Genomic DNA, 24,834 nt, shown 5'->3' with positions numbered 1-24,834 from the left:
GCTGAAATTCTTCACATAGACACTGTCACGTGGTTTCAGCAGCCTCTCTCGTGCATGAAGATCATGACCCTCCTTCTGCTTTTCTTGTTTTCTCACTACCTTTGCTTTCAGGTCAGGGCAAAGCAGATCCAGCCTAGACATCCCATCAACAACTCTGCTGGTGTACGTGCAGTAGCGGTCTGTGATGTGAGGCAGTAGTTAAACAGGACACGTGAGAGTCTAGTACTCAGAGAATTACCTGTCATACTCTTCAAACCTTCCTTCACTGTCTGGACAGTGCGGAAAGGAACTTTATGGATGTGGCCGATTCCATTCCATGAATAATCATATGTAATGGATGTAAACAAAAATGTAATTGTACTCGCAAAAAAAAAAAAAAAAAAGAAAAAAAAAAAGTACTTTCAGCTCTGGTTATCTAGTAATCAATCTACTAACAAGACAAGTTTCCAATCCACCATAGTTCAAATGAATAGAGATGTGCTTGTCTCATGAAAAATGGGGAAAAACAGACAATAATATTAAAAACACAACAAAACAAAAACAGTGCATTATAGTGAGGGCCCCAAACTCAAGTTCGCTAAGGGCCCTCAAATTGCTAACTCCATCACTGTTACAACCGAGACACTAATTAAGTACCAAAACTATTATAGATACTCATTTAAACAAGCAATTGGCATATACGATCAGAAATATGAAATTAGAAACTGAAAAATATAGTCTACAGTCAGACTGTCTTTAATTATCAAATCAATATTGTGTCAAAATCAGTATTGAGTAACACGTCCTTTCCTTAGCATCAAAATAGAGATTGGAATTGTATAAAATATTAATGAAATAGTAGTATTGTGACAACTCTAATGGATAGTATTAAACGATGAGTTAAATAAAGGACACATTTCCCAAACGGGAAAATTAAGAGCAGAAATTACTTGACCAAAAAGGTAATGCAAGAGACAATATCATGACAAAAACACTAACTGAACTGTTTGTCAGCCTATAGACCATAGATCATGCCTGCACTCACTGACTGTATTATTATCACACTGACTGCATGAATATAGTAGGGGGTTTGGATACAATTGGAGCTGGTCAACATGAGAACCACATTTGATTTCTGGGACCATCTGGACCTTCTATGGAGAGCAGCATTCCTACAAGCAAATGGACACACAGTAAAAATACTCAAATGTTTCTACATCACCAATCCAAAAACAGAGGTAGGGATGTAACGATATCCAAATCTCTTGATGCGATATTTTCACGATATGCATCTCTTGATACAATATTTATTGCAATAGTTTGCCGACGCTAACAAAATTGTGAATATACTACTATTCTGTCATAATCCAAATAATTAAGATTTAAAAGTGCTTAATAAAAGTTGTTTTAATGTGTAGATTGGACTAAAAGAGAGCAAAGAATCATCGTCTATGTAGTTCTGTCTGTTTTTACGCTGTTGTTGCACCATAACAATGAATTTAAGCAAAGAAACTTGTAATTTGATATATTGTGATGGCCCACGATATTATTGTGAGACTTTTGACGATACAATATCACAATATTTCAGTTATTGTTACATCCCTAAACAGAGGTACACTACCAGTCAAAAGTTTTAGAACCCCACACTTTTTTCCAGTTTTTTTTTTACTGTTTATTGTTGACCAAAATGTATTCAAAACCTTTGATTCATGGAAGTGTCCACCTTTGGCAGATAGAACAGCTGAACACAATTTTTACAATAGAAATCAAATATTGTTCAGAAAGTTCTTCCCAAGTCTGTTGCAGAAGTTCCATAAATGTGCAGCACTTGTAGGCTGCTTCACTCTTAAGTCTGGACACTGTGCTGCTGGACGCTGGTTTTCAAGCTTCACCGTCTTGTTCTTTTTTTTCCTGAGGTCGTTTTGGCAGAACTTGGACTTGTGTTTTTATCTTTTTTTTTTTTTTTTTTTTTTTTTAAACCTGTGTCTGTTCAGTTCTTACCTTTGTACCATTTCAAACTCTTCATTGCACTTGCAAAACTTGAATTGCAATAAATAACTGGAAAAATTAGGGTCTTCTAAAACTTTTAACCAGTAGTGTATTTAGCAAAGTGTCAATTTCACTCTGTACTAGCAGCCTTGGTTGGCCAGATCTCTCTTGTAGTGCCTTAAGGCCTGTAGAGTATGACTGTGCACTATGCATACTAGATTTAGCAAGTTTTTATGGTCCAGGATGTTTGAGGTGCTCTGGTGTGTCTGGTGTTCTGTCAGATGAGAATGGCTGTTAAGTACACAAAAAACTAAATCTAGTCATGTTAAGATGATTTGAATTTAAAAAGTTTCATCATGACTTGAATAAATTTCACTTAACAAGTAAAATGACCTGCCAGTGGAATCAAACTTTTTAATATGAAACTACATCTTGCAACACTTAAAAGAAGAAGAAGAAAAACAACAACACTTTGCACTTAAAATAAACAAAACCCAGTGTTGCTTAAATTAAGAAAAACTCATTCCATTGGTAGATAATTTGACTTGTCAAGTTGAATCTACTCAAATAAAGCAAAATGTTCTTAATTTAAGTAATTTTAACTTACTTAGATATTGTTTTTTTCCAGTGTAGATTGTCTAAAGCCATTTTTAATTGTGCAAAATCCAGGGCGTGTTGGGTGAGGAACACCATAAGCAGAGGCTATTAACAAATCTGTCATATTTGCGTTCTGTGATTGTAAGAACATAGACTGAGGCTGAACAGGGGATGTAGCCTGGCTGTGTATCACATTAGCAGGCACAGATTACCTGGGCAGGTAAGTGGTGACTGAAAGATAGTGTAGCTGGTGAAGGAGCCTGGGAGGCAGGTAGTGTGTAAACTTGGGGCAGATGCTACAGGCCGCTACATTTGGGGTATTTTAGGAGTTTGAGGAAGCCTTGTCTTGGCAAACTGAACTGCAATTAACTGAGTGCTAGAATCAGGATGTTCTATTTTTGAGGGAGCTGGAGTGTACATTTTGGACACAAGCAACTCACAGAAGAAGGAGGTAGCCACATTTGCAGAACCAGTGTTGGGGAGTAACAGATTACATGTATTGGAATTATGTAATCAGAGTACAAATGATGAGTAACTGTATTCAGTTACAGTTACTGTTTCAGTGAGTGGTAATTGGATTACAGTTACTTTGTTGAAATAAATGGATTAGATGGTGGTATTTTCCTGTTTTCCCGTTTTCACATTTTGGGCTATATCCCCCTTTTTATTTATTTATTTATTTTTCCCAGTAATTCCACTCATTGCAGGAAACTAAACTAGATCTAAACTAGATCTAAACCAGGTCTAAACCAGGTCTAAACTAGTTCTAAACTAGATCTAAAGCAGGTCTAAAACAGGTCTAAAACCAGGTCTAAAACCAGGTCTAAAACCAGGTCTAAAACCAGGTCTAAACCAGGTTTAAAACCAGGTCTAAACTAGGTCTAAACCAGGTCTAAACCAGGATTAAAATCAGGTCTAAACCAGGTCTAAACTAGATCTAAACCAGGTCTAAACCAGGACTAAAATCAGGTCTAAACTAGGACTAAAATCAGGTCTAAACTAGGACTAAACCAGGACTAAACCATGTCTAAAACCAGGTCTAAATTAGATCTAAACCAGGTCTAAACCAGATTAAACCAGGTCTAAAACCAGGTCTAAACCAGGACTAAACCAGGACTAAACCAGGATGAAACCAGAACTAAACCAGGACTAAACCATCCTAGTCTTTGCTTCTCAAGTAATCAAGTAATCCAAAGTATTCAGATTACATTACTCACTTACATTATGTTACGTTACAAACTACATTTTGGGGTATGTAATCTGTAATCTGTAGGGGAATACATTTAAAAGTAAACTTCCCAACACTGTGCAGAACCTTCCCCTAACTGATCCTTCGTGGACAAATTCTGCTTGATAAAACTCGACACAAGCTGAGCTGATTCAAGTTCCTTCTCTTTAAAATGAATACGTCTGCCCAAATGGTTTAATTGTTCTTTTAGGTATAGCGCTCAGTTCTGGAACTCTAGGATTCTGTGGATTTGGTAATAATTCAGTAGAGATTGATGGTAGTTGGCTTGTAGACCCACGGGGAAGGGGATGAGGTGAAACTTTGGGCCGCTCCTCATTTCAGTTCTCTGCAACAAGTGACGCAGTGAAGTGAGTTTTTACCTCTATCGACTTTTGCTCCATTCAGAGTATTTTACAGGATAATTGCACAACTTTGTAACATGTCATATATTTAATCTGCAAATATTTCACTGTTTTATGTCTCTATTCACTGTCTCATGTTCTGGTTGGTGTGTGTGTGTGTTCAGCTTGTGCTTCTGTTTGATATTGCCTCTTGGCCTGGTGGTCATTGTAAATGAGAAGATGTTCTCAATTGACTTACTTAGAAAAATAGTAAATAAATGAAATATACACATAAAAATAGATGAAACTGATGGCATTGCAGTTCTTGACACGACTGAACCTGAGTTAAACCAGACAAACCACGACACACCGTGGAAACACCATTAGGCCTTGTGTGTGAGTGTAGAGCACCACCCAGTGACCGACACGGGGAACGCCAACTCTCTGCATACAGACATGACATCAGAACGAGTGGAATTTTTAAATTTTAATAAAAATAAAATAACAACAACAATACACCTCCATTTGATCTATTTGTATTTTATTTTCTACATAACAGCAAAAAGGAGCACACATAAAAGAGAGTATACTTCAAGAGAGAACAAAGACATATAAAATAAAATAAATACACATCTGACACAGAGATACAGGCATGTGGAAGGGCATCTGACAATCTCCAGTTTATTTATTTTACATAAGGGTCACATAATTCTTTATATGTTTTTTTTTTTTTTTTTTACTTTTTTGACTTTGGGAAGAAATTATTTGGTAATTATGTAGTAAGTCAACGCCTTCAATGCGAAGTTGTCTCAGTCCAGGAGAAATAAGACCCTGCACCTTTGCTCGTTGTCTGCAGTATTTTCTATCAGCCGCAGTGTTCTTCAGAGTCCAGCAGGCAGCACCAGCCGGACCGCCCCTGCTCACACTAGGACCGAAGCCGGGACCGGGGCCGGGAGAGTCACATGACCGCTCTGTCATGGCTGCCTTCTGCGGGGCGGAGGTCTGATCTCTCCTTTGAGCCCGTATATCTGACCGTTCCCCCCGGACACAGCGCACATCCAGCATGCAGAAGATCAAGTCTCTCATGGCCCGACAGGTGAGCGCACAACGCGGCCTGGTGAATGTCCAGGAGCCGCGGAGAGACGCAGATCAGCGGGGAGCCATGGAGAGCAGCCCGGAGAGCAGTCCGGAGGATAGCGATAGCATTAGCATTAGCACTAGCCTCAGCTGCAGGGGCAGGTGCTCAGATGACAGCTGTGTGTGTGTGTGTGTGTGTGTGTGTGTGTGTGTGTGTGTGTGTGTGTGTGTGTGTGTGTGTGTGTGTGTGTGTGTGTGTGTGTGTGTGTGTGTGTGTGTGTGAGAGAAATATTAAAGCAGGCGACATGAAGGAGGACATTTCTCTAGCTGCTTTTTGCTTCAACTGTTCCTTGGAACAGAGATGAGACATGGACGTGCAGCGCTGTGCCATTGCTCATAACTCCGGGAACCTGCCTATGTTCCCTCATTTCTGAGGGATTTTATCCCTATTTCTCCCAATTTGGTCGTCAATTACACCTAACCTATTCTCTAGCATAGAGTAACCTGACTTGTGACTGAAATGAATGTATAATTAAGGAAAACTTGTGCACTTGGCGCTAATGTATCTAGTACCTGCTTTAGTCCTGGTTTATTCCCGGTCTAGTTCCTGTGTAGACACATTTTCTTTGTGTTTTGATCATTTTTAAGCAGCTTTTCTGTATTTTGTCTAAACAAATTACAATGCATGTCTCTCCTTACTGCTACAGGATCAAATTAGTCCAAAATAGGGACACTTGAGATAATTCTTTTATAAAACTGGAACAAATCAGTGAATTTGTATGAATCTGCTGGAACAGGAGACACAGGTCTTAAAACTGGGAAATGTCCCGGGTCAACAGGACGTCTGGTCCCCCAAATCCAGCAGTAGTTGCCTACAGATAATGTAGGTCATGGTGCAAAGGAACCTAGATTGAAATGACTCTGAAAACATCCCTTTAAATGCGGTATAAAAATAAAAATGACTTGAATTAGAATTTCGTTTTGAGAAAAATCTGAAAAATCTTAGAAAAGATCGGCATAGAGTTGTGGGAATGTAGGGCTGAGCCCATAATTCCAAATGCAAACAAACAGTCTCCTATGCTCCACATGTCCTGCTCCACATGTCCTGCTCCACATGTCCTGCTCCACATGTCCTGCTCCACATGTCCTGCTCCACATGTCCTGCTCCACATGTCCTGCTCCACATGTCCTGCTCCACATGTCCTGCTCCACATGTCCTGCTCTAGATGTGTCATTAAACATCTTGCAGTCGCTGCAGTGTTATAAAGTGGAATTAACTGGTTTAAACCCCATCCTATAACCCCCTGTAGATACAGAAGTTCTGTGTAAACCATAGCACAATAACACTGAGTGCAGACACAAGAGATGTAACCGCATTTCACCACGAAAGGCAAAGCTCTCGGCTTACTGGTCAATCTATGTTCCTACCCTCACAATGGTCATTAGCTCTGGGTAATGACCGAAAGGACGAGATTGCGGATACAAGTGGTCGAAATGAGTTTCCTCCACAGGGTGGCTGGGTGCTCCTTTAGAGATTTGGTGAGGAGCTTGGAGTAGAGCCGCTTCTCCTCCACGTTGAGAGGAGCCAACTGAGGTGGCTCAGGCATCTGTTCTGGATGCCTCCTGGGCGCCTCCCTCGGGAGGTGTTCTGGGCATGTCCCACCGGGAAGAGGCCCTGGGGAAGACCCAAGACACTCTGGAGGGACTATGTCTCTGGGCTGACCAGGGAACACCTCATCCTAGTTATGGCTTTTGTTTTGTAGATACATGTTGAGTATGAAATGAGAAATGCCCATGTTACCAGTAGAGATAGACTGGTATTTGCCCTTTTTAGTGCATTGACTATCGGTCTTATATCTCCAGCACAGGTCGATATTAGTTTGGGCAAACCTGAAGCCTAAAGAATATGCACAAAGCTGTATTAGAACACTTGAGTGCAAAGAGGACACTGCACAAAATATAGCTACACTGCTCTATTATGTTTGTGGCAAAAAAGGGCTGTGGGTGAGGTTTTAGTAAATTTAAATAATTTCAGGAATATAATACAAATCATCCCCACATATCAAATTGGCAGAGCTTATTGGCCATGGGTTTCTCAGGAATCTAAACAATCAGTATCAGTCATGAAAAAGCTCATATCGGTCGCTCTCTAGTTTGTCAATGTGATGTATTTTTTCTAAACTTTCTGTGGGAGTCTAGCACTCTTTTTTACACCTTAGTTGTATTTTGTTTAAGCGTGTTTTGATTAAAAGACAGTTTAGATATATGTGAAGATACCTGTGTTTTCTCACATGTTTTCTGTGGCAGGGTCTGAAGAGTCCTCAGGAGAACATGACTGACCTCAGCCCTGTGGAGAGCCTGAGGATCCCCAGTCAGGTTAGGAGGAGGTTGTTACCACTACACATTTTCAAATGTGATATATTGGTGAAAAAAATAGACATGCTAATAATAATGAATAAAATTATACCCTAAAGGAGGATGCACAGTACTATTGATGAACATGAGCTCCAGCAGTAATGAAACACTCAACCCTCCACAATTCAAATGTTCAGAAAAGTATAAAACACAACAAATATTCCCCCAGTAGTACAAAAAAGTCCCCATGATAAATATTCACCCTGGAAAAGAAATGTTCCATTTGTCATATATTAAATGATAAGTTGATAAAGTTTATGGTGAGACCTAGACTCCTGTGTGAGCATGCTCAGCACAGTGCTCACAACTCTGCCATATGGTGGCACAATAAAACATAAACCATTTGAACTGTCACCACTATCAAATAGCAAAGGCTGCCATTACTTACATAGTGACCCCTGCCAAAAATTAAATGGCTTTTTCATGATAAAAAACCTAGACTCTAGTTTATACCTCTACAATATTCTGAAATATATAGTACTAGTGTAGCTGTCATTATTTTAATATGATCAAATTCTCCTATCAAATGTTGCTGCATCTTGACAGAATTTTGTAGTACTATTGTGTAACATACAAATAAAAGCATGTTCCTGAACTTTAAGATTTATCTTTAAAGATTCTTTACTATGCAAAATTGATTCCTTAGAATGCTGTTCAAAAAGATGTCCAGCGTTGTGTTTGTTTCATTCACACACTGAGAACCCTTTATTATTAGTCTGGCTACATCTCCAATGCTCAAATGCACCTTGTCATAACTTAAAAACTATAACTTCATCACAACAGCTCCTTTTTGTGTGATGGTGCCCTGTGTGTGTGATGGTGCACTGTGTGTGTGATGGTGCTCTGTGCTGACATATGTGTGTCATGGTTACTGTGTGTTCATCAGGAGGAGATGCGAGAGCTCCGGGAGCAGCCTCTAGACCCAGCCGCAGAGCAGGAGATCATCGACAGCATCGAGGAGGTCTATTTTTCCTCTGACTCCTTCGACATGGTCCAGTACGAGCTGGAGGTCAGTCTCGCATGTCGACTCTCTCTGTACATAGCTAACACACTAGCAACCTCGTTCCAAATAGGAAGTGAGCATGGGCATGAAGTGGTTCCTTCAAGCTGTAGTTACAATTCACTTTCTGTTGGAAAACTGTCACCCCTCGCTCTGTAACTGCTGCTGTCAGCCTCGTCATTTTGGTCTTAAAATATCCTGATCCTGGTGATTTTATTTCACTATTTTGTCCCTAAATCAAGATATGAACATTAATAGTATACCAGTTGGTGCCTGCTTTCCCTGTGGTCACTTGCACCAAGTAAGAGGCTGAACAGCACTGTTGCCAAGCTCAAGTTTGTCACATGAGACCACCATGACTACACATCTGACAAGTGTACTAGTACTGTCATGAATAGAAATGTTCAGATTATGGCTGTACAATCAAAAATGTCACAGTGTTCCCTCATATTGATCAATCAATATGACTTTTTTTTTTATATATAAAAAGGCCTTAAATTATGACATGACATGTATTAACACACAAACAATGCATGAATTAAATTCAGAATGAATGTAAATGAATCAGAAGGTCTGACTGAACCTTATTTCATAAGCACACTGGGAGACATCAGGTGTTTAAACATGCACAGAAAGTCATCAGCTGTTACATGGACACAGATCACACAGCTGCTCAGGTCTGTGAGAGCAGAGAGTGGAGGCTCTGCTCCACACTGTAGAACAAACCACCATCACTGTGGATGAGGATAATAAATCAGATTTACATATGTGAGTGCTAAAACTGAAGACATAATCTGACAAAATATTTCACCAAACTACTAAAGAACACTGAAGACACCAAGCCAACCATAGCAGGGTGCATTTGCACTATATAATTAATCCTGATTCATCGGCATTGACAGAACTGTTTTCAATGTGCATTTCCTGACAGAGAATTGGCACAAACACTGACCCCTGTACAAGAATACTGGCCACAAAGACGGACACAGGAAGTAGAAGCAGGACACACAAGTCCTGTGTATGCGTGTGTGTGTGCATGTGTGTGTGCATGTATGTGTGTGTGTGCGTGTGTGTGTATGCGTGTGTGTGCGTGTGTGTGTGTGTGCACACAGGTCATTGTTAGTGACACTACAGCATTACTGTTATGTTATAGATAGTTATGTTGTATGTTGCTCTCGTGAATAGCTGGCGTGTGTATGCATACAGTGTGTTGTAAATTAATTCTGATGTCCTGTCAGGAGGCATTAAAGTGATCTAAGAGCGAAGGGGATTTAAGCCTTCACATTCCACTGGTCCAGGTCTAACAGGGGCTGGGATAGAACTGGGTCAGGACTGGGTCAGGACTGGGTTTGGACTGTCGTAAGACCAACAAGGTTTGGCCCAGGTCCCAGACTGGGTTTGGTTCAATATCAGATATTAATCAACACTGAAACTAATACTCAATCTAGATACTCATCTGAGCATATATCGATACAAAAAGAGCCCCATTGACAGGACGGAAATGAACCTTTCCTGAAAAACTTTAGAATGATGTTGAGCTGTATCAGAACAAGTAGAAGAGCACATAGTCTGGTATACAAACATGGACACTTTGGACAACTGAGGGCTTGCACAGATATAAGATGATAATATAAAAGAAAGCACTACTGTTTAATCTTGAAAATCACATCCTATTGTCTAAACAAATGTTTTTTTCTTATAGTGATATCGGAATTGATATTGAGTGTGGCATAGTATCAAAATTGAGTTTGACATTTTAGTATGGTGACAACAGTAGTCTGTACTGGGTTTGATGGAGGTCGGCTCTGGCTAGGCCTGGTTTAATATTGTGTCACACAGGAGTGAGTTTTGTTTGGGTTAGTACTGGTTCAGAAATTGATTTGGCCCACATCATAACTGGATTTTGCTTGGGTCAGAATTGGTTTAGGACTGGTCAGTACTGGATGTGGACTGATACCAGTGTATGCTTTAGTCACGCTTACTGGAAGACGTTTGGAAATATGTGGATGACGACTTCCGGGGTAGTTACTGACATTGGACAATGATCTGGACATGTGATTAAACTGTAAATCTATTAAAATAACTTATAATAAAACCATGGATTCTTCACAACCTGCCAAAGCTTTCCATGGGGGACGTGACTCATGGCGTCTTCAGTGTCACTTACAGGCAGCTGGTTATAACTGTTGATCTGTTTAACATAACGGAACACTACAATGACATGTTTTTTTTTTTTTTTTTTTATTAGACAAATTATAATACAAACATTAATAGGCAATTTATAAAAGGAAAAAAGAAAGAATACAATGACATCTAGATAAAGAAAACTGGGCAGTTTTGTGATGTAAACGAGAATAGATATTAGGGAGGGTTTATCAGTGATATGTGTGATATTGGAGGGGTGTGGCCATGTGTCCTTCCCAGTTTAGTCCCAGTGCATCAGATGTGTGTTTTTGAATACACTTATGAGTAAGCCTAGGTATCATTACGAAGTTGCTGATACTACACATTAGGGCTGGGCGATATGGATCAAAAAATATATCTCGATATATTTTGCTATATCTCGATATACGATAAATATCTCGATATCTGTACAGGAAAAAATAACTCCCTAAAACGGAAAACTGCAAAAACAAATATGCCAAATTCCACAAGGTCCTTTTTTAAAAAATTAAAGTGTAAGAAGTAGGCAGTTCATATAGGAACATTTAAGATTACAAAAAACCCTAATTACATAAATAATAATTTAACTGTCAAATAAAAGAAATAAAACATATTTCCTTTGTTTCATTCATAAATAAAACAACTCAGCACAAGCTCATCTTTGCATTAACTCTGTTATCCAGACCATAACCATAACCATGAACTCTTTTAACAGAAGAAGTTCAGAATGTTCCATATTTTAACAGATCCATGTTCCTATCCAGCAGTAAGGAGCTATGAGGTTTCCCACAATCCACTGCAGATCAAACCCAACGTTTCCAAACACTTTTGTACAAGTGACACTGCAACAGATTATTAATTAAAATCTTCTGCATAAATAGAATTTACATTACTAAACTTTACAAGATATTTCGCATAACGACTCAAGAGCCACATCAGCCCGTTTGAGATTATAGTGTTAATTATTTTATTTTATTTTTTGCAGCTTTGCGCAGACTTGTTTACGTTTTACAGAAACGAAACTTAAAAAGCGCATGGCTAATTTGCATAAACAGCGCACTCCACGTGCCACTCTTGCGGTTCAACTTCTTTTGGACTAAAGGACACGACTTGGTGGAATGTGAGGATGTGTTGCTGATGGTTTTGTCTGTAAATGGTGGAAAAGTTTCGTGGCGCTAGAAGCTTTTCACTGGCAGCAACTTTTAGCATTCACGGCGATAGTGAGGAGTGAATGAGACACCAGCGAACACAATTAGGGAGGCGGAGGCGCGCGGGCGGCGACAGAGAAACAAACAAGCAAAGCGGCAAAATCAAAATTGAATATAAGCATTATATCGATATATATGATATGTCAGAATTCATATCGAGTTTTAAAAAAATCTCGATATATTAAAAATATCGAGATATCGCCCACCCCTACTACACATACCTCAATGCATGGGCCACGATACGATACATATCTCGATACAGTGAGCTTAGGATTTGATTGATTGATTGCATTTATATAGCACCTTTCAAGATACCCAAAGTGCTTTACAGATCATTATTCATTCACTCGACACTCAGTGGTGGTAAGCTACTACTGTAGCCACAGCTGCCCTGGGGCAGACTGACGGAAGCGAGGCTGCCAATCTGCACCATCGGCCCCTGCGACCACCATCACTCACGCACACCACTTTCATACTAGGCAATGTGGGTGAAGTGTCTTGCCTAAGGACACAACGACAGTTTTTTTGCCACTGGCGCCCCATCGTACCACGATTTGATACGAATCAATATGATATATTTCAAATAGATTCGATACGGTTCAATAAAAAAGATTTGCTAAATCATGGCTGTGAAAATAAAAGTGTTTGTTAAACCACTTGTGCAAAGTAAATATGAAATACACCCATTTTAATAATCAAAATAGTGAATATGTCAAATGTGTTGCATAAACAATTTACCTTCCTCTAACCAAGCAACAAAACTAGCTGTAACTAAATGATTTAGGAAAATATACCCAAAAATAGCTCTGCGATATGTCGATACAGCAGCCCACAATATTAATACTGTATCAGCAGCACATAAACAATACAGTGTATCGATGTTTTTACACACCCCTACTTATGAGTGAACATATGAATGTATTTTCCACATAAATACATTTTTACTAAAGCAAAAAGTACATTTGTAAACATGTCTTTAAATTTGGTCTGTACTATAGATATAAAATCTTAAGTTATCGGGCAACAGCAAGACAAATATATCGATAACTGTTAAAAAAATCTGTACTGGACTGTCCCTCGTCTATATTGGTTTAGGACTGGATTAGGCCCACCTCTGGACTAGGTCAGGACTGTATTGGATCTAGTTTAGGTTTTTAGTTTTGTTTTAATCCTGACTTTGTCCTGTTAGTGAGAGTGACAGCCTCCCTCTGCTCTGCTCAGCTCTTAGATTGATAGATTGTGTGGTTGTGCAGAACACGGCTGTGAAATCTTTATTTAAATTAGAATCCTGGGAGAACAGCTCTATCTGAAATGAGGCTCCCAGTCAAGAGGAACTTCATTACCCATCATCCTCTGGGCCACTGGTCTGTAACATCTGCTCAGGCTGCTTGGTTGTGCTTTAGTAAACCCGGGCTCCTCCCTCCACACATCTGTGGTGGGAGAGCTCTTGGTTTATAAGTAGTTTTGCCTCACATTTGTTAGTGTTATGATAAAAAACATCACTCACCCTGTCCTCACGCCACCTCACCTCCTCCTGGCACTGCCCACATGTCACATTACAGAAAGTCCAATTCCTGTTTCGACTCTCAGGAAAAGCCTTGATATTCTTTACCTCAATGATAGTAAACCACACTCTTTAAATAATAGGATATCATTTCAAACGTATAATTTTAGTGTTTTTTAAAGGAGATATATTGTGCCAAATCAATTTGAGAGTTTTTCCCCTCACATTTAACACACTTATTTAGAGTGAATTGTGCTTGTTTGAGTTTTTTTTTTCTGCTGCATAGAGGACATCATTGCTCTGAAATATCCCATTTTCCCCTACTGCCCATGTACTTTTTCACATGTGCTCATATACATACTTTCTGTCGTGATCTGCAGCTATCCATGTCAGCAATTAGTCTCTGTAAAGCTCTGAGCTCTTTTATTACGTGGTTTTAGATTAATATTTTGATTTAAAATGTCCAAATTATAACATAATGACCCACCTGACCTTCCTCAGTGTGTGTGTCCCCATATGGAAAAGGTAGAGACAAATCATACACCATTTTAACATGTTTTATCTGAATCTTAAAAGATTTGTATATGACAGTGAAAACAGTTACAAGATCTTTAGTAAATATGTGCAGCATAAAACATATCAAACTTTGTAACCTACAAGGGCTGAATATGACACTAATCCCACATACAATATCCTTACAAGTGTTGGACAAAGGTCATGTGTTGTGCATGTATCACAGTGTGTGTCTGTGTGTGTGTTTGTATGCGTGTGTGTGTATGCGTGTGTGTTTGTGTGTGTGTGTGTGTGTTTGTGTGTGCGTGTTGGGGTGCGTGTGTGTTTATGTGTGTGGGGTGTGTGTGTGTGTTGGGCAGCATGGGTGTAAATACAGTAATGCAAATATTACATTGCGACCTTAAAAAACATAAGACATAGCACTCTTCCACTGATGTCACAGTGAACATACAGGCTGTGAAAAGATTTTTACTCTGCAAAATCCTGTAGCCACTTTCCTTGTTGCCTTTTCGAGGTTGCTGTTTGCTTGTGTGATACCAAGGTACTTGTAGTTGTCCTCAACATCTGCTATAGTTCCCTCTATAGGTTGTAGCTGGTTAGCTCCACTGGTAAGGCACTGTGCTATCACATGGGCAAGCTGGGTTCAAATCCCCCTTCTGCCTAAGATTTTGTTTTGTTTTTTTAACTGCAACTTATAATTAAAGAATACAAACATTACATAATAATACAAAGAAAATGTAGTTTATCATGCACATTACCTGTAAATGTCATGCAAAATGTTCACTTTATCTTTACTAGTTTTTCATAATATAGTTGTATGAGAAAAATGCAAAAGGGGCCACTTTCAGGAGTAAACCACACATGATACATATTAACGTTATATAAAGATTTACTACAAAGACAGTGGTAAATTCTTATATATTTTTTTCCTGTTTTTTCCTTATGGGTCTGTGTGTTTGAAAAGAAACTGCCCCCGGAGCTCAACCTGCAGGAGCTGGAGCAATACAGGGACAAGCTGAAGAGGCAACAAGCCGCTGTGAGTATGGACACTATACATGACACTACCAGGGCTTTAGAGTATCATATTTTTCGGACCATAGGTCGCAATTTTTTTCATGGTTTGGATGGTCCTGCAACTTATACTCTGGTGCGACTTGTATATTAAAATTTTCACACTGACAGCCGCGAGAGGGCACTCTAAGCTTGTGTGTCAGTATCTGCTGCTGCTATTATTACTGGCACTTGGCTCTACTGCGCATTTCTCCTGCAGAAAGAGCCGCTGTCCTGTCTGTATCAGGTCAGTCGATCGCACTATTACTTCTGTACAAACTTGGCGTATAAACAAACTTAGAAAGACAACTGAGAAGTCTGAACACAAATGCCCCCAAAAAGAAAATCATATCTGACAGATTACAAACTCCAAGTGAAATGTGCAGCCGAAAACGGTAAATGAGCAGCAAAAAAAAAGTCTGGAGTGAGCAAGACACTTGTGAGGGACTGGAGAAAGATGGGGATGGAGAACACAGCTTCACAGCAACGGGTAGGGTGTGCCGTGCAACTTTCCTGGAAGTCACTGGATGGATTGACAAAGCATGGACTTCAGTGACACTGAAACCATCCTGTTGGCATTCAGAAAGGCCGGATTAATTCTAACTGGAACTGAGTCTGAGTCTGACGACAGCTACGCAGAAGAGGAAGTGGCGCTCTCTTTTTCTCCGGAGGTTGCGGAGTTGCCCAGAAGTGATTAAGAGATTTGGAGTGAGATGGAGAGTTTGGTAAACTTGTTCTGTTCTGTTGTTTATGTTATAGTTATCTGAAGAACTGTTGATATGTGACGTTAACAGCCTGTTGTTCTCTCTTCTATTGTTATTACTCAAATTTATAACTTGATGAAATGTCTGTTCCTCATCTCCGGTGCAACTTATATATGTTTTTTTTTCTTCCTCATCACTCATTTTTTGGTTGCTGCGACTTAAACTCCAGAGTAAATTATAGTTTGAAAAATATGGTACTACACTGAGTTTGGAAACTACAATACATGACACTACCGGGGGACACTGCATCTGAGTTTATGTTTATGCTTATTTATTACCTCCGCCAAGGAGGTTATGTTTTTGCCGGCGTTTGTCTGTTTGTTTGTTTGTTTGTTTGTCTGTTAGCAACATAACTCAAAAAGTTATGGACCGATTTTGATGAAATTTTCAGGATTTGTTGGAAATGTGAAAAGGAAGAACTGATTTCATTTTGGGGGTGATGCGGAAGAAATCCTGGATTCTGGATCACTTTGAAATTTTAGTTAACATTGTGGTAAATGGGGCCAAAAATTTTGTTTCTCAATATCTCGGTTAATTATTGACCAAACCTCATGAAATTTGACTCAGGGATGGACAATGGGATCCTCTTTAATATTCCAAAGGCTGATCCGGATCTGATCCAGAAGACTGATTTTATCGCAATTTATATAAAAAATGGGGGTAGTCCTTGGCGGAGGTCTGCGCTCTCTGAGTGCTTTTCTAGTTAAATATGGGACAGTGCGCATTAATCAGCATGTGTTAGTAGGCATGGGACAATATTGAAAATTAACTAATGAAGATTATATCACAATAACTATGAATGTTGCTGACAGTTTAAAAATTGATATGAATAATTCAAATTTTAATATTATGAATAGGTTCCATATGCAAACTCTTATAAAAACAAACTTCTTATAAGTGAAAACAAAAATTATCGAGAAGAGAATGTCAGTGGTAAGTGGCATTTTTCTGCCTTTTCTGCATTTTTTTGTTGCCTATACAAAATGTACCATGATTATTGATGTACCTTTTTATGATGATAAACAATATTATTGTTCTCATGCCTATGTGCTAGTACAGCATGTAAATGTGTCAGAGTTAGCCATGCAGCTTAACTTTCATCTGTAACTTTTATTGCATTTGTTTTAAAGTGGCTACAATATGACATTGAAATTAAGTACTATGAATGAATGTCAGGAGTGTAGTGGATCCTTCCCACCTGCAGTAGTAATAATTGTGTTTTCCAGGTTTCGAAGAAGGTGGCAGACCTGATCCTGGAGAAGCAGCCGGCCTATGTAAAGGTACAAACTATAGGCCTCGTTGGTTCTGCTCTGACACCGATACTGAAACTAACTTTAAGTATCTGCCAATATCTGATATACAATATAGTGTTTGAAAATGGCATTTTTTCTCTCTAAGGACAGTTTACATTATTACAAAATCGATCCAATAGTGTTATGTAACTGTTATTTATTATCCTTCAACTAACCATTGACTTTGTATGGGCCTTCATCCAGGCCCAACCTGGATATTGACTGAACCGATATCATGGGACCAATTCTGGATCCAGCAAATTTTTCAGAATCTACACTGATTTTCAATATTGGTATTGGTGCATCCTTACTGTTTAGTTGGTGCTTTACTGGTTACTCAAAATAACTTAAAGAAAGAATGAACACATCCGTTATCTGCTGTAAAAAAAACAACAAACAAACTGAGAAAAAAAAAAGAAGTAAAGGTGTGATAGTAGTCTTCAGAGCAAAAGAATCAATTCTGTCAACAGGACAAAAGTTTTAGTGTGAAGGTGTTGACTTTGTTAGTGTTAGTTCCAGTGTAGTTAGCTCCTCTGGGCACTACATGTGCCTTCAGGCACATGACAGTGCTCTTCAGAACTCAAGAAGCCGGTTGACTGAGCAGCGAGATGTCTTCATTCTTAAACATTTGTCCAGTGACAGAATTGAATTCCATCTGCAATATAAAGGTGACAAAAAGCATGTTTAAAAGTGCATTTATGTTTTTAGTGTGGACTGGTGTGCCAATAAATAATAATCATAAATAAGTAATCAAATATAATATCACTACAGAATTAATACCTTTTTATAGTTGTATAAACACATTTGCCTAATCTTGCCTGTGATGACTGCATTGCATTTAGAGTAAAGAGCATTTAAAAAGCCTTAAAAAGATCTTACATGTGCGTGCGTGTGCGTGCGTGTGTGTGCGTGGACAGGAGCTGGAGAGGGTGACCGCTCTGCAGACCAACCTACAGCTGGCAGCAGTCATCTGCACCAACGCCCGAAGGTAATGCCCTGTGCTCCTGCCAGGGCTCTTCTATGTTATGTTTGTTATTGAAAATTTTCACATTTTCTTTTTGTTTGCTTCAAAAAATAAGGGTATCCTAAAGTGTTTTAAAACCTTTGTGTAAATGTTTCCTCTTTCTGTGTGAAGGCAACTGGGCGGGGCTAAGGAGGGCTTCACTGAGGCCTGCCTGGGTCTGCTGGCCAATCAGAGGAGGAGACAGCTACTGACCGGTCTACTCAAGTCCCTCAGGACCATCAAGACTCTGGTGAGCAACACACAGTCTGACCCAAACCAGGACTAAGACTAGACTAAACTAATCCTAAAGTAATACTAGACCAGCATACCATCTGACTCAAACCAGGGTTTAAAGATGATTTTAAAATGTGAAAAACAGAACTAACAGTTTGCAGTAGTCAAAAATTATTCCTCACTTACCTTATGCATTCTGAACATCTTAATTATTAACAGCAGTGAGTTTATTTTGCTCAAATCCATGGGGAAAATTTGGGTACAGGCCCTTTAATCAGGACTAAGCAAGGACTAATATAATACTAAACTACTAAACCAGTACATAACCTGAAACTGATCTAATACAGCTAGGAAGGAGAAAGTATGCAGTGAAAATAAATGTTAATGTACAAGAAAATGCAATAGACTTTATCGTGCAGTAGCAGAGCAGTTCTTAGTAATTCTTGAGTTGGCCACTCTTTTGAATAGCTCTTTTAAAGATTAGCCCATTTCGATCTCATGTGTGTCGTTTATAAACATTTCTAAAAGGAAATATGGCAAAGCTGCAAACAGTAGATAAAGCAGAAAAAGAACAGAAACTAACTTGTGGCATACTCGTTCAAACAAGTGTAAAATGTGATCATATTGCAGTCCCTTCATTTGATGTGTGATGCTGCACCTTAAACAGAGCATGAAGCTCATTTCATATGGATTATACAAATACCATCAGTGTATCACTATCATCTAAATATTATGCTTCAATCAATCAGTATGACTTTATTTGTCCCTAAGCACTTTGAGCAGTAAAATACAGTAATAATAGAAAGCTCAAACAAAAGTCTCAGTGCAGCTCAACAGACAGAGTCATCAGGCCCTGTCTTTAGCACACAGGGTACGATGTGTGTATGCTTCAGCTGTTTTCATACAAATCCTCTATTGGTTTAGTGGAGTCTGCTCAGACTAGGATTGATTGAAATGATCAAAATCAGACACGTAGTGATTTAAGACTGTAATATTGGTAGACAGAGACATGCACATCCAATAAAACTTTGCGACTGCATGCTGGGTTCAAAGACAAAAATTGTGAAAAAAACAAAAAAAAAAAACAGATCTGCACTGCACTTCTTTGGAGCTCCCAAATTTTTTTTTTAATGACCCCACAATATGACATTTTGAAAATATCACATTGACCTAGGGTTGTCATAATACACCTAAAAACTAAAACCAGTCTTGACACTAGATACTCATAGACATACTGACAGAATAAGCGCATGTTTGGATTGGTCTGAGCTGTTCATATGCACAAAAGTGCCTTGTGCATGTGTGTTCTTATTGTCACCTCATGTCACATTTTAACATGTTTAACCTTTTGTGTTTGCAGCAAAGAACAGACGTGCGCCTCAGTGAGATGCTAGAGGTGAGGACTCTCATACATCGCAAGCCTTTAACACACATATGTGAGAAGGGGAGAGGGCACAGGGTTAACAGTTCAGATCTCGTCCATAGGCAACACACTTTTCATATTGTATAATGTTCTTGTTTATGAGTGAACTCCACACACTACACCTGGCTGTGTGACAGGTGCAGCAGGAGAGGCACTTATGCAGCCTGATAATGGTGTAAGAAATCTCTTGTACATGATGAGTCACTCCGATCATACAGAGAGGCTGTAGGACAAAGAGCTAAGGGAGGGGTGGTGTCCTCCTGTGCCAGGAGTGTGCCAGAACTGTGCCAGGAATAAAGCAGGACTGAAACCAATCCAAAGGCAGGTGAGCAGGGCTGTAGGTGCGAGCGGGGCTGAGGATGTAGGTGCGAGCGGGACTGAGGCCGTAGATGCGAGCGGGGCTGAGGATGTAGGTGCGAGCGGGGCTGAGGATGTAGGTGCGAGCGGGGCTGAGGCCGTAGGTGCGAGGTGCGAGGGGCTGAGGCGTAGGTGTGAGGCCGAGGTGCCGAGCGGGGCCTGAGGCCGTAGGTGCGAGCGGGGCCTGAGGCCGTAGGTGCGAGCGGGCTGTAGGTGCGAGCGGGGCTGAGGATGTAGGTGCGAGCGGGGCTGAGGCCGTAGGTGCGAGCGGGGCTGAGGCCGTAGGTGCGAGCGGGGCTGAGGCCGTAGGTGCGAGCGGGGCTGAGGCTGTAGGTGTGAGCGGAGCTGGTTGCTGTTCTACTCATTGGAAATATATTCACTCACAACCCTCCTACTTTATTTCTGTTCCATCCACTTAAATCCCCCTATGCCTGTGGGCGTCACCTATCCATGCTACACTCTGTCCTGGGCACCGTTCACACACATTCCCCAGAGGCTGTGTAGAAGGACCAGCTCTGAAGGTCACTCAGTCTGGACTGTGTACGAGCTGTACTGTCCACCACATGCCTGGGTACATAAACTCATAAACATAAACTCCTGTAATTTGGGTTCATGACATTCTACAATTTGATGTCATGATTCAGACGGGGGGCAGGTCTTGTAGGGAGATTCACCCTTTTCGAAAGCACAAGACAGAACAAAATCCACACATTTTCAATCTTACAGCCATTTTAAATGTCCTATATTACACAAAATGGTTTCTTGTCTGTTTACGTCTCCATAGCTCAAAATGCACCTTATAATGTCAAGCAGCGTAGTTTCCAAGTTAACAGCCCATTTTACCTTTACTGAAGCAGAGATTAGCAATTCCAGGGCAAAAAATATTTTAACTTTAAAAACACATTGGAGCACTTATTGTATTATCACATGTATTATCACAAATTGGAACAAAGTGATTCCCTTTTTTTTTTTTTTTTTTTTTTTCTCCTAGATGTTTTCCCCCTAAACTGCCTAAAATTTCCCCTATTCAAACTGCATCAGTGTGTGACTCTTTTGGAGTACACACAGATGGCTGTCTCTTTGTGAAACTGAGACACTGGTTTTGGCCTCTGCCTTGTCTACTATGTATACTCCAATTATAAATGTGAAAAACCTATACTCAGAGGAACATCAGATCTCAAATTCCACCTTCAGTTTTTGGTAAATATAAAGACGAGTAGGGCTATTTTTGTCAATTGATTCCCCATGATTCTGATAGGTCACCCTGTCTGTAGCTTCTCTATTAGTTATTACCTGAGAAAAAATAACACATTATATTTTTTAGTCAGTTTTTTTTCAGCAGCTTTTACAACCAATACATGATGTAAACTTTACATCATGTATGAATCATGTAAAAGCTGCTGAAAGAGCTTTTACATTGACAAGAATAGATCAAAATCTGGTACAGGCCCTTTAACAAAATTATTTACAAATATTGGCAGAACTTATAGGTCATCAGCGACTCAGGATTCTAAACAATCAGTATTGGTGAAAAAATATCGGTCAAATACTAGTAAATATCCATCTTATGCAGTAGACTTTGGATGCAGGTTTTCATTCTGTGATTTTCCAGTGACAGTTCTGAGTACCGACCTGAGCCCTTCAGTCAAAACCTTTATCACAGTGGGGCAGAATATTTGTTTCACATTAAAGATGTCTTTCGTATGTGTGCATGTGTGTGCAGGAGGAGGATTATCCAGGAGCCATCCAGCTGTGTCTTGAGTGTCAGAAGGCCGCCAGCACCTTCAAACATTACAGCTGCATCAGGTAAGGGCAAAGGTCAGGTCAGGTATTAGATTTCTCATGTCATTTAAAGTTGCAATATGTAACTGTAAACCTGGACTGAACCAGGACTGAACCAGGACTGAACCAGGACTGAACCAGGACTGAACCAGGACAGAACCAGGACAGAACCAGGACAGAACCAGGACAGAACCAGGACAGAACCAGGACTAAACCAGGTAACATTTCTGGTGAAAGGTCCACACTTGCTTGTCTCTGTATAAAGGTATTGTTTTTGCCGCGACTCATCTGTCAAGTATTTGACACAACTAAGTTAAGTTGGGGGGGTAACATGGTGATCTAAATATGTGTTAGCAGTTTATACTCCATAGAAATAAAATAACTCATTAAATTAAAATCAGAGGTCTTTTGTGATCTATAAACAAAAAATGAAAAAATAAAAAAGAACAGATCAGAAACATAATGGATATTTTGAGCCATCTACATTTTAGCAATGATAAAAGCTTTAGTGTTGTTGTGCACACAGATGAGTGCACATCTGTAGCAAGTGCTGTGATCACTGTGAGTTGGTAAGGTGGTGCATGCCCGCCTCACAGCGACAGGAGCCACCCAGAGCCCACAGCTGTAAGCCACATTATCTGGATCTGGCTCAGTGTTTTTCACCGTTTTATCTCTCCTCTCTCCTCCTATACTCCTCAGGGCCTGATTAATTAGTGCTTCCTTTCATTAGTTATTCATGTATTCTGTGTGATGTGAGGCTCCTCTAAACTCACATCTCTGATACAAATACAGTTCTACTTACTGTGTCATTCAAATGGAATCATGATCACATTTACTCTCATATGTAGGGAGTCACTATATGCAAGCTGAACTTTTCAAAGCTTTTAACAATGTTACAGCTGTTTCCTCCTCAATGACCCTCTACAGTTGTATTTAGAGTAAGCCGTGCATGTTTGAGTTATCTTTATTCTCCTGTATTCATGATGTCATTGCTCTGATCTACTCCCATTTTCACCGCCACTGGTGACGTACGCACTTTGTCCTCCAACTTCATGGGGCGGGCAGTACTTTCTTTTGTATTCCCATGTGGCCTTATACATATCTGTGTAATATTCAGTGGTCCGGGAAGGTTCCATAGTGGTCCATGGGTGTATACTAGTCTGTGTGCTCTTATACTTGTTCTGAAACAGCTCATTCTAAAGTTAGTCAGGAAAGCTTCATTTCTGTCCTGTCAGTGGAACTTTTTTAGTATGGATGCCTGCTCAAATGATTATCTAATTTCCATACTAGTTTTTGTATTGATTACTATCAGATTTTCAATACTGACCTTACTGAGGCCACAAATCATGTTTATGAAAATCAAAATCTTATAACATCGTACCACAGTTTGAGAACCAATGCAGTATGATATTTTCATTATTCACTTTTTTTACTTGTAAATTTGTTGTAGCACTTTTTTCAGTATTTGTCAATGTTTTGTGTCTACAGTGAGTTGAACTCCAAACTACAGGACACGCTGGAGCAGATAGAAGTGAGTTCCTGTGTCATGGATGGATATTACGCCACACTAACTCCCATACCGTTTTATGCATTATTCATTCCCTCCTGAGGGCGAGGTTGGTCAAGTGTCTTGCCGAACAGCAAACAAGCAGTAGACATGAGGCAGTACAGAGTGGTTGGGTCAAATGCAAGGGGCACATCTGTTTTCTTTTGGGCCCCATAGAATATCTTAATTTTAAAGTGCATAGGTTAGACCACTCATTTCACTAAAACATACTTATTGTAAATATATTTAAGAGTTTTCTAAAGATTGAGATAATGTTTATTGCTTATTTTATTTAATAAAGTCAAAAAATGTCCTCCCTTGTGCATAAATTGTTTGCATTTTGGATGGTGTTTTCCTTGTTTATAAGTATCTGTTCTAGGAAACAGCACTAACTTGCTGTATTTTTTTTTTTTTTACTTTTTTTTGGGGGAGATTTTTTTTTACAGACTGCCCCTTAACTGATGTGAAACTATGACACACTTTAAGCACTAAGGATACCCCGATCCAACTTTTTCACTATTCTTCTACCCTCCACTCTATTTCTCCTGTCTCATTCTGTTTTGCCTCCTCTCTCCTTTCATTCTTTTCTCATTTCCATGCTTCTCCTCTGTCCTCCCCCTCCCATCCTCCCTCTGTTGCTGTTATCCTTTTTTGTCTTTCCTCCCTCCTCCTACATCTTTCTCCTCCTCCTCCTCTCTCCTCTCTCCTCCTCCTCTCCTTGTTTCTTTCTCCTCCTCTCCTCCTATCTTATTCTTTCACTATCCTTTCCACCTTTCCTTTCTCTCCTTCCCCTTTCCCTCTCCTCTGTCTCCTCCAACCCCCTCCTCCGGCCTCATCCCCTTCTCTCTCTCATCCCTCTTTTGTGTTTGTCTCCCTCCTCAGGAGCAGTTGGACGTGGCCCTGTCAAAGACTTGTAAGCACTTTGAGGTGGTGCACTACACTAAAGTGCAAAGGGCGTACTCGCTGCTGGGCAAGACTCAGGTGAGTAGAGCACGCAGGCACACACCAGAGTCCTGCACCGGGGGCACGCGACAGGTACGGGCAAATAGGTACTGAAAGGGGCAGGTTTTAACGTTCTGGAATTGTACGGGCGGGTATGCAGGGGGTAGTGATTAGACACGGGTGGGTCAGGACTAAAGCGGGACTAATCTTGGACCTAAGAGACAGGGAGAGAACCCTGAGCCCGTGGAGCAGGTGTCCGCAAAGCGCAGCGCTTCCCTCCGTGCGGCGTGTAGCCTGCGCTCACTTGATGGACTACACGGGTGCACCTACACCTCTGGACCTGTCCCAACAGTGAGTCCTGGTTTAGTCCTTGTACAGTCCAGGAATCAGTCCAGGGTCAGTCCTGGTTTAGTCCTGGTTTAGTCCT

The 24,834-nt window shown here is 40.1% G+C and overlaps 1 protein-coding gene across 2 annotated transcripts in view; it reads left to right on the top strand.

The window, feature by feature from the left end:
• The first annotated feature begins 5,098 nt into the window (after positions 1–5,098).
• The window catches only part of vps50 (VPS50 EARP/GARPII complex subunit), a 90,971-nt gene continuing 71,235 nt past the window's right edge, over positions 5,099–24,834 (top strand). The window contains exons 1-11 of one of the 2 annotated variants that reach the window (XM_020920700.2): positions 5,099–5,230; positions 7,519–7,587; positions 8,513–8,635; positions 14,979–15,050; positions 17,055–17,108; positions 18,038–18,108; positions 18,256–18,373; positions 19,718–19,753; positions 21,861–21,943; positions 23,408–23,450; positions 24,348–24,446. In XM_020920700.2, coding sequence (XP_020776359.1) covers positions 5,198–5,230; positions 7,519–7,587; positions 8,513–8,635; positions 14,979–15,050; positions 17,055–17,108; positions 18,038–18,108; positions 18,256–18,373; positions 19,718–19,753; positions 21,861–21,943; positions 23,408–23,450; positions 24,348–24,446 — 801 coding nt within the window. In that variant the 5' untranslated portion in view covers positions 5,099–5,197. Of the gene's footprint in view, positions 5,231–7,518; positions 7,588–8,512; positions 8,639–14,963; positions 15,051–17,054; positions 17,109–18,037; positions 18,109–18,255; positions 18,374–19,717; positions 19,754–21,860; positions 21,944–23,407; positions 23,451–24,347; positions 24,447–24,834 lie in introns of both variants that reach the window. The other variant, XM_055157012.1, reaches the window with a different exon arrangement.

The sequence above is a fragment of the Boleophthalmus pectinirostris genome, unplaced genomic scaffold (genome assembly GCF_026225935.1).
Source record: "Boleophthalmus pectinirostris isolate CB_2022bp ecotype Guang Dong unplaced genomic scaffold, ASM2622593v1 HiC_scaffold_21, whole genome shotgun sequence".
Lineage (NCBI taxonomy): Eukaryota > Metazoa > Chordata > Actinopteri > Gobiiformes > Gobiidae > Boleophthalmus > Boleophthalmus pectinirostris.
Note: the sequence above shows the minus strand (reverse complement) of the source record. Positions and strands in the feature narration are given on the sequence as shown.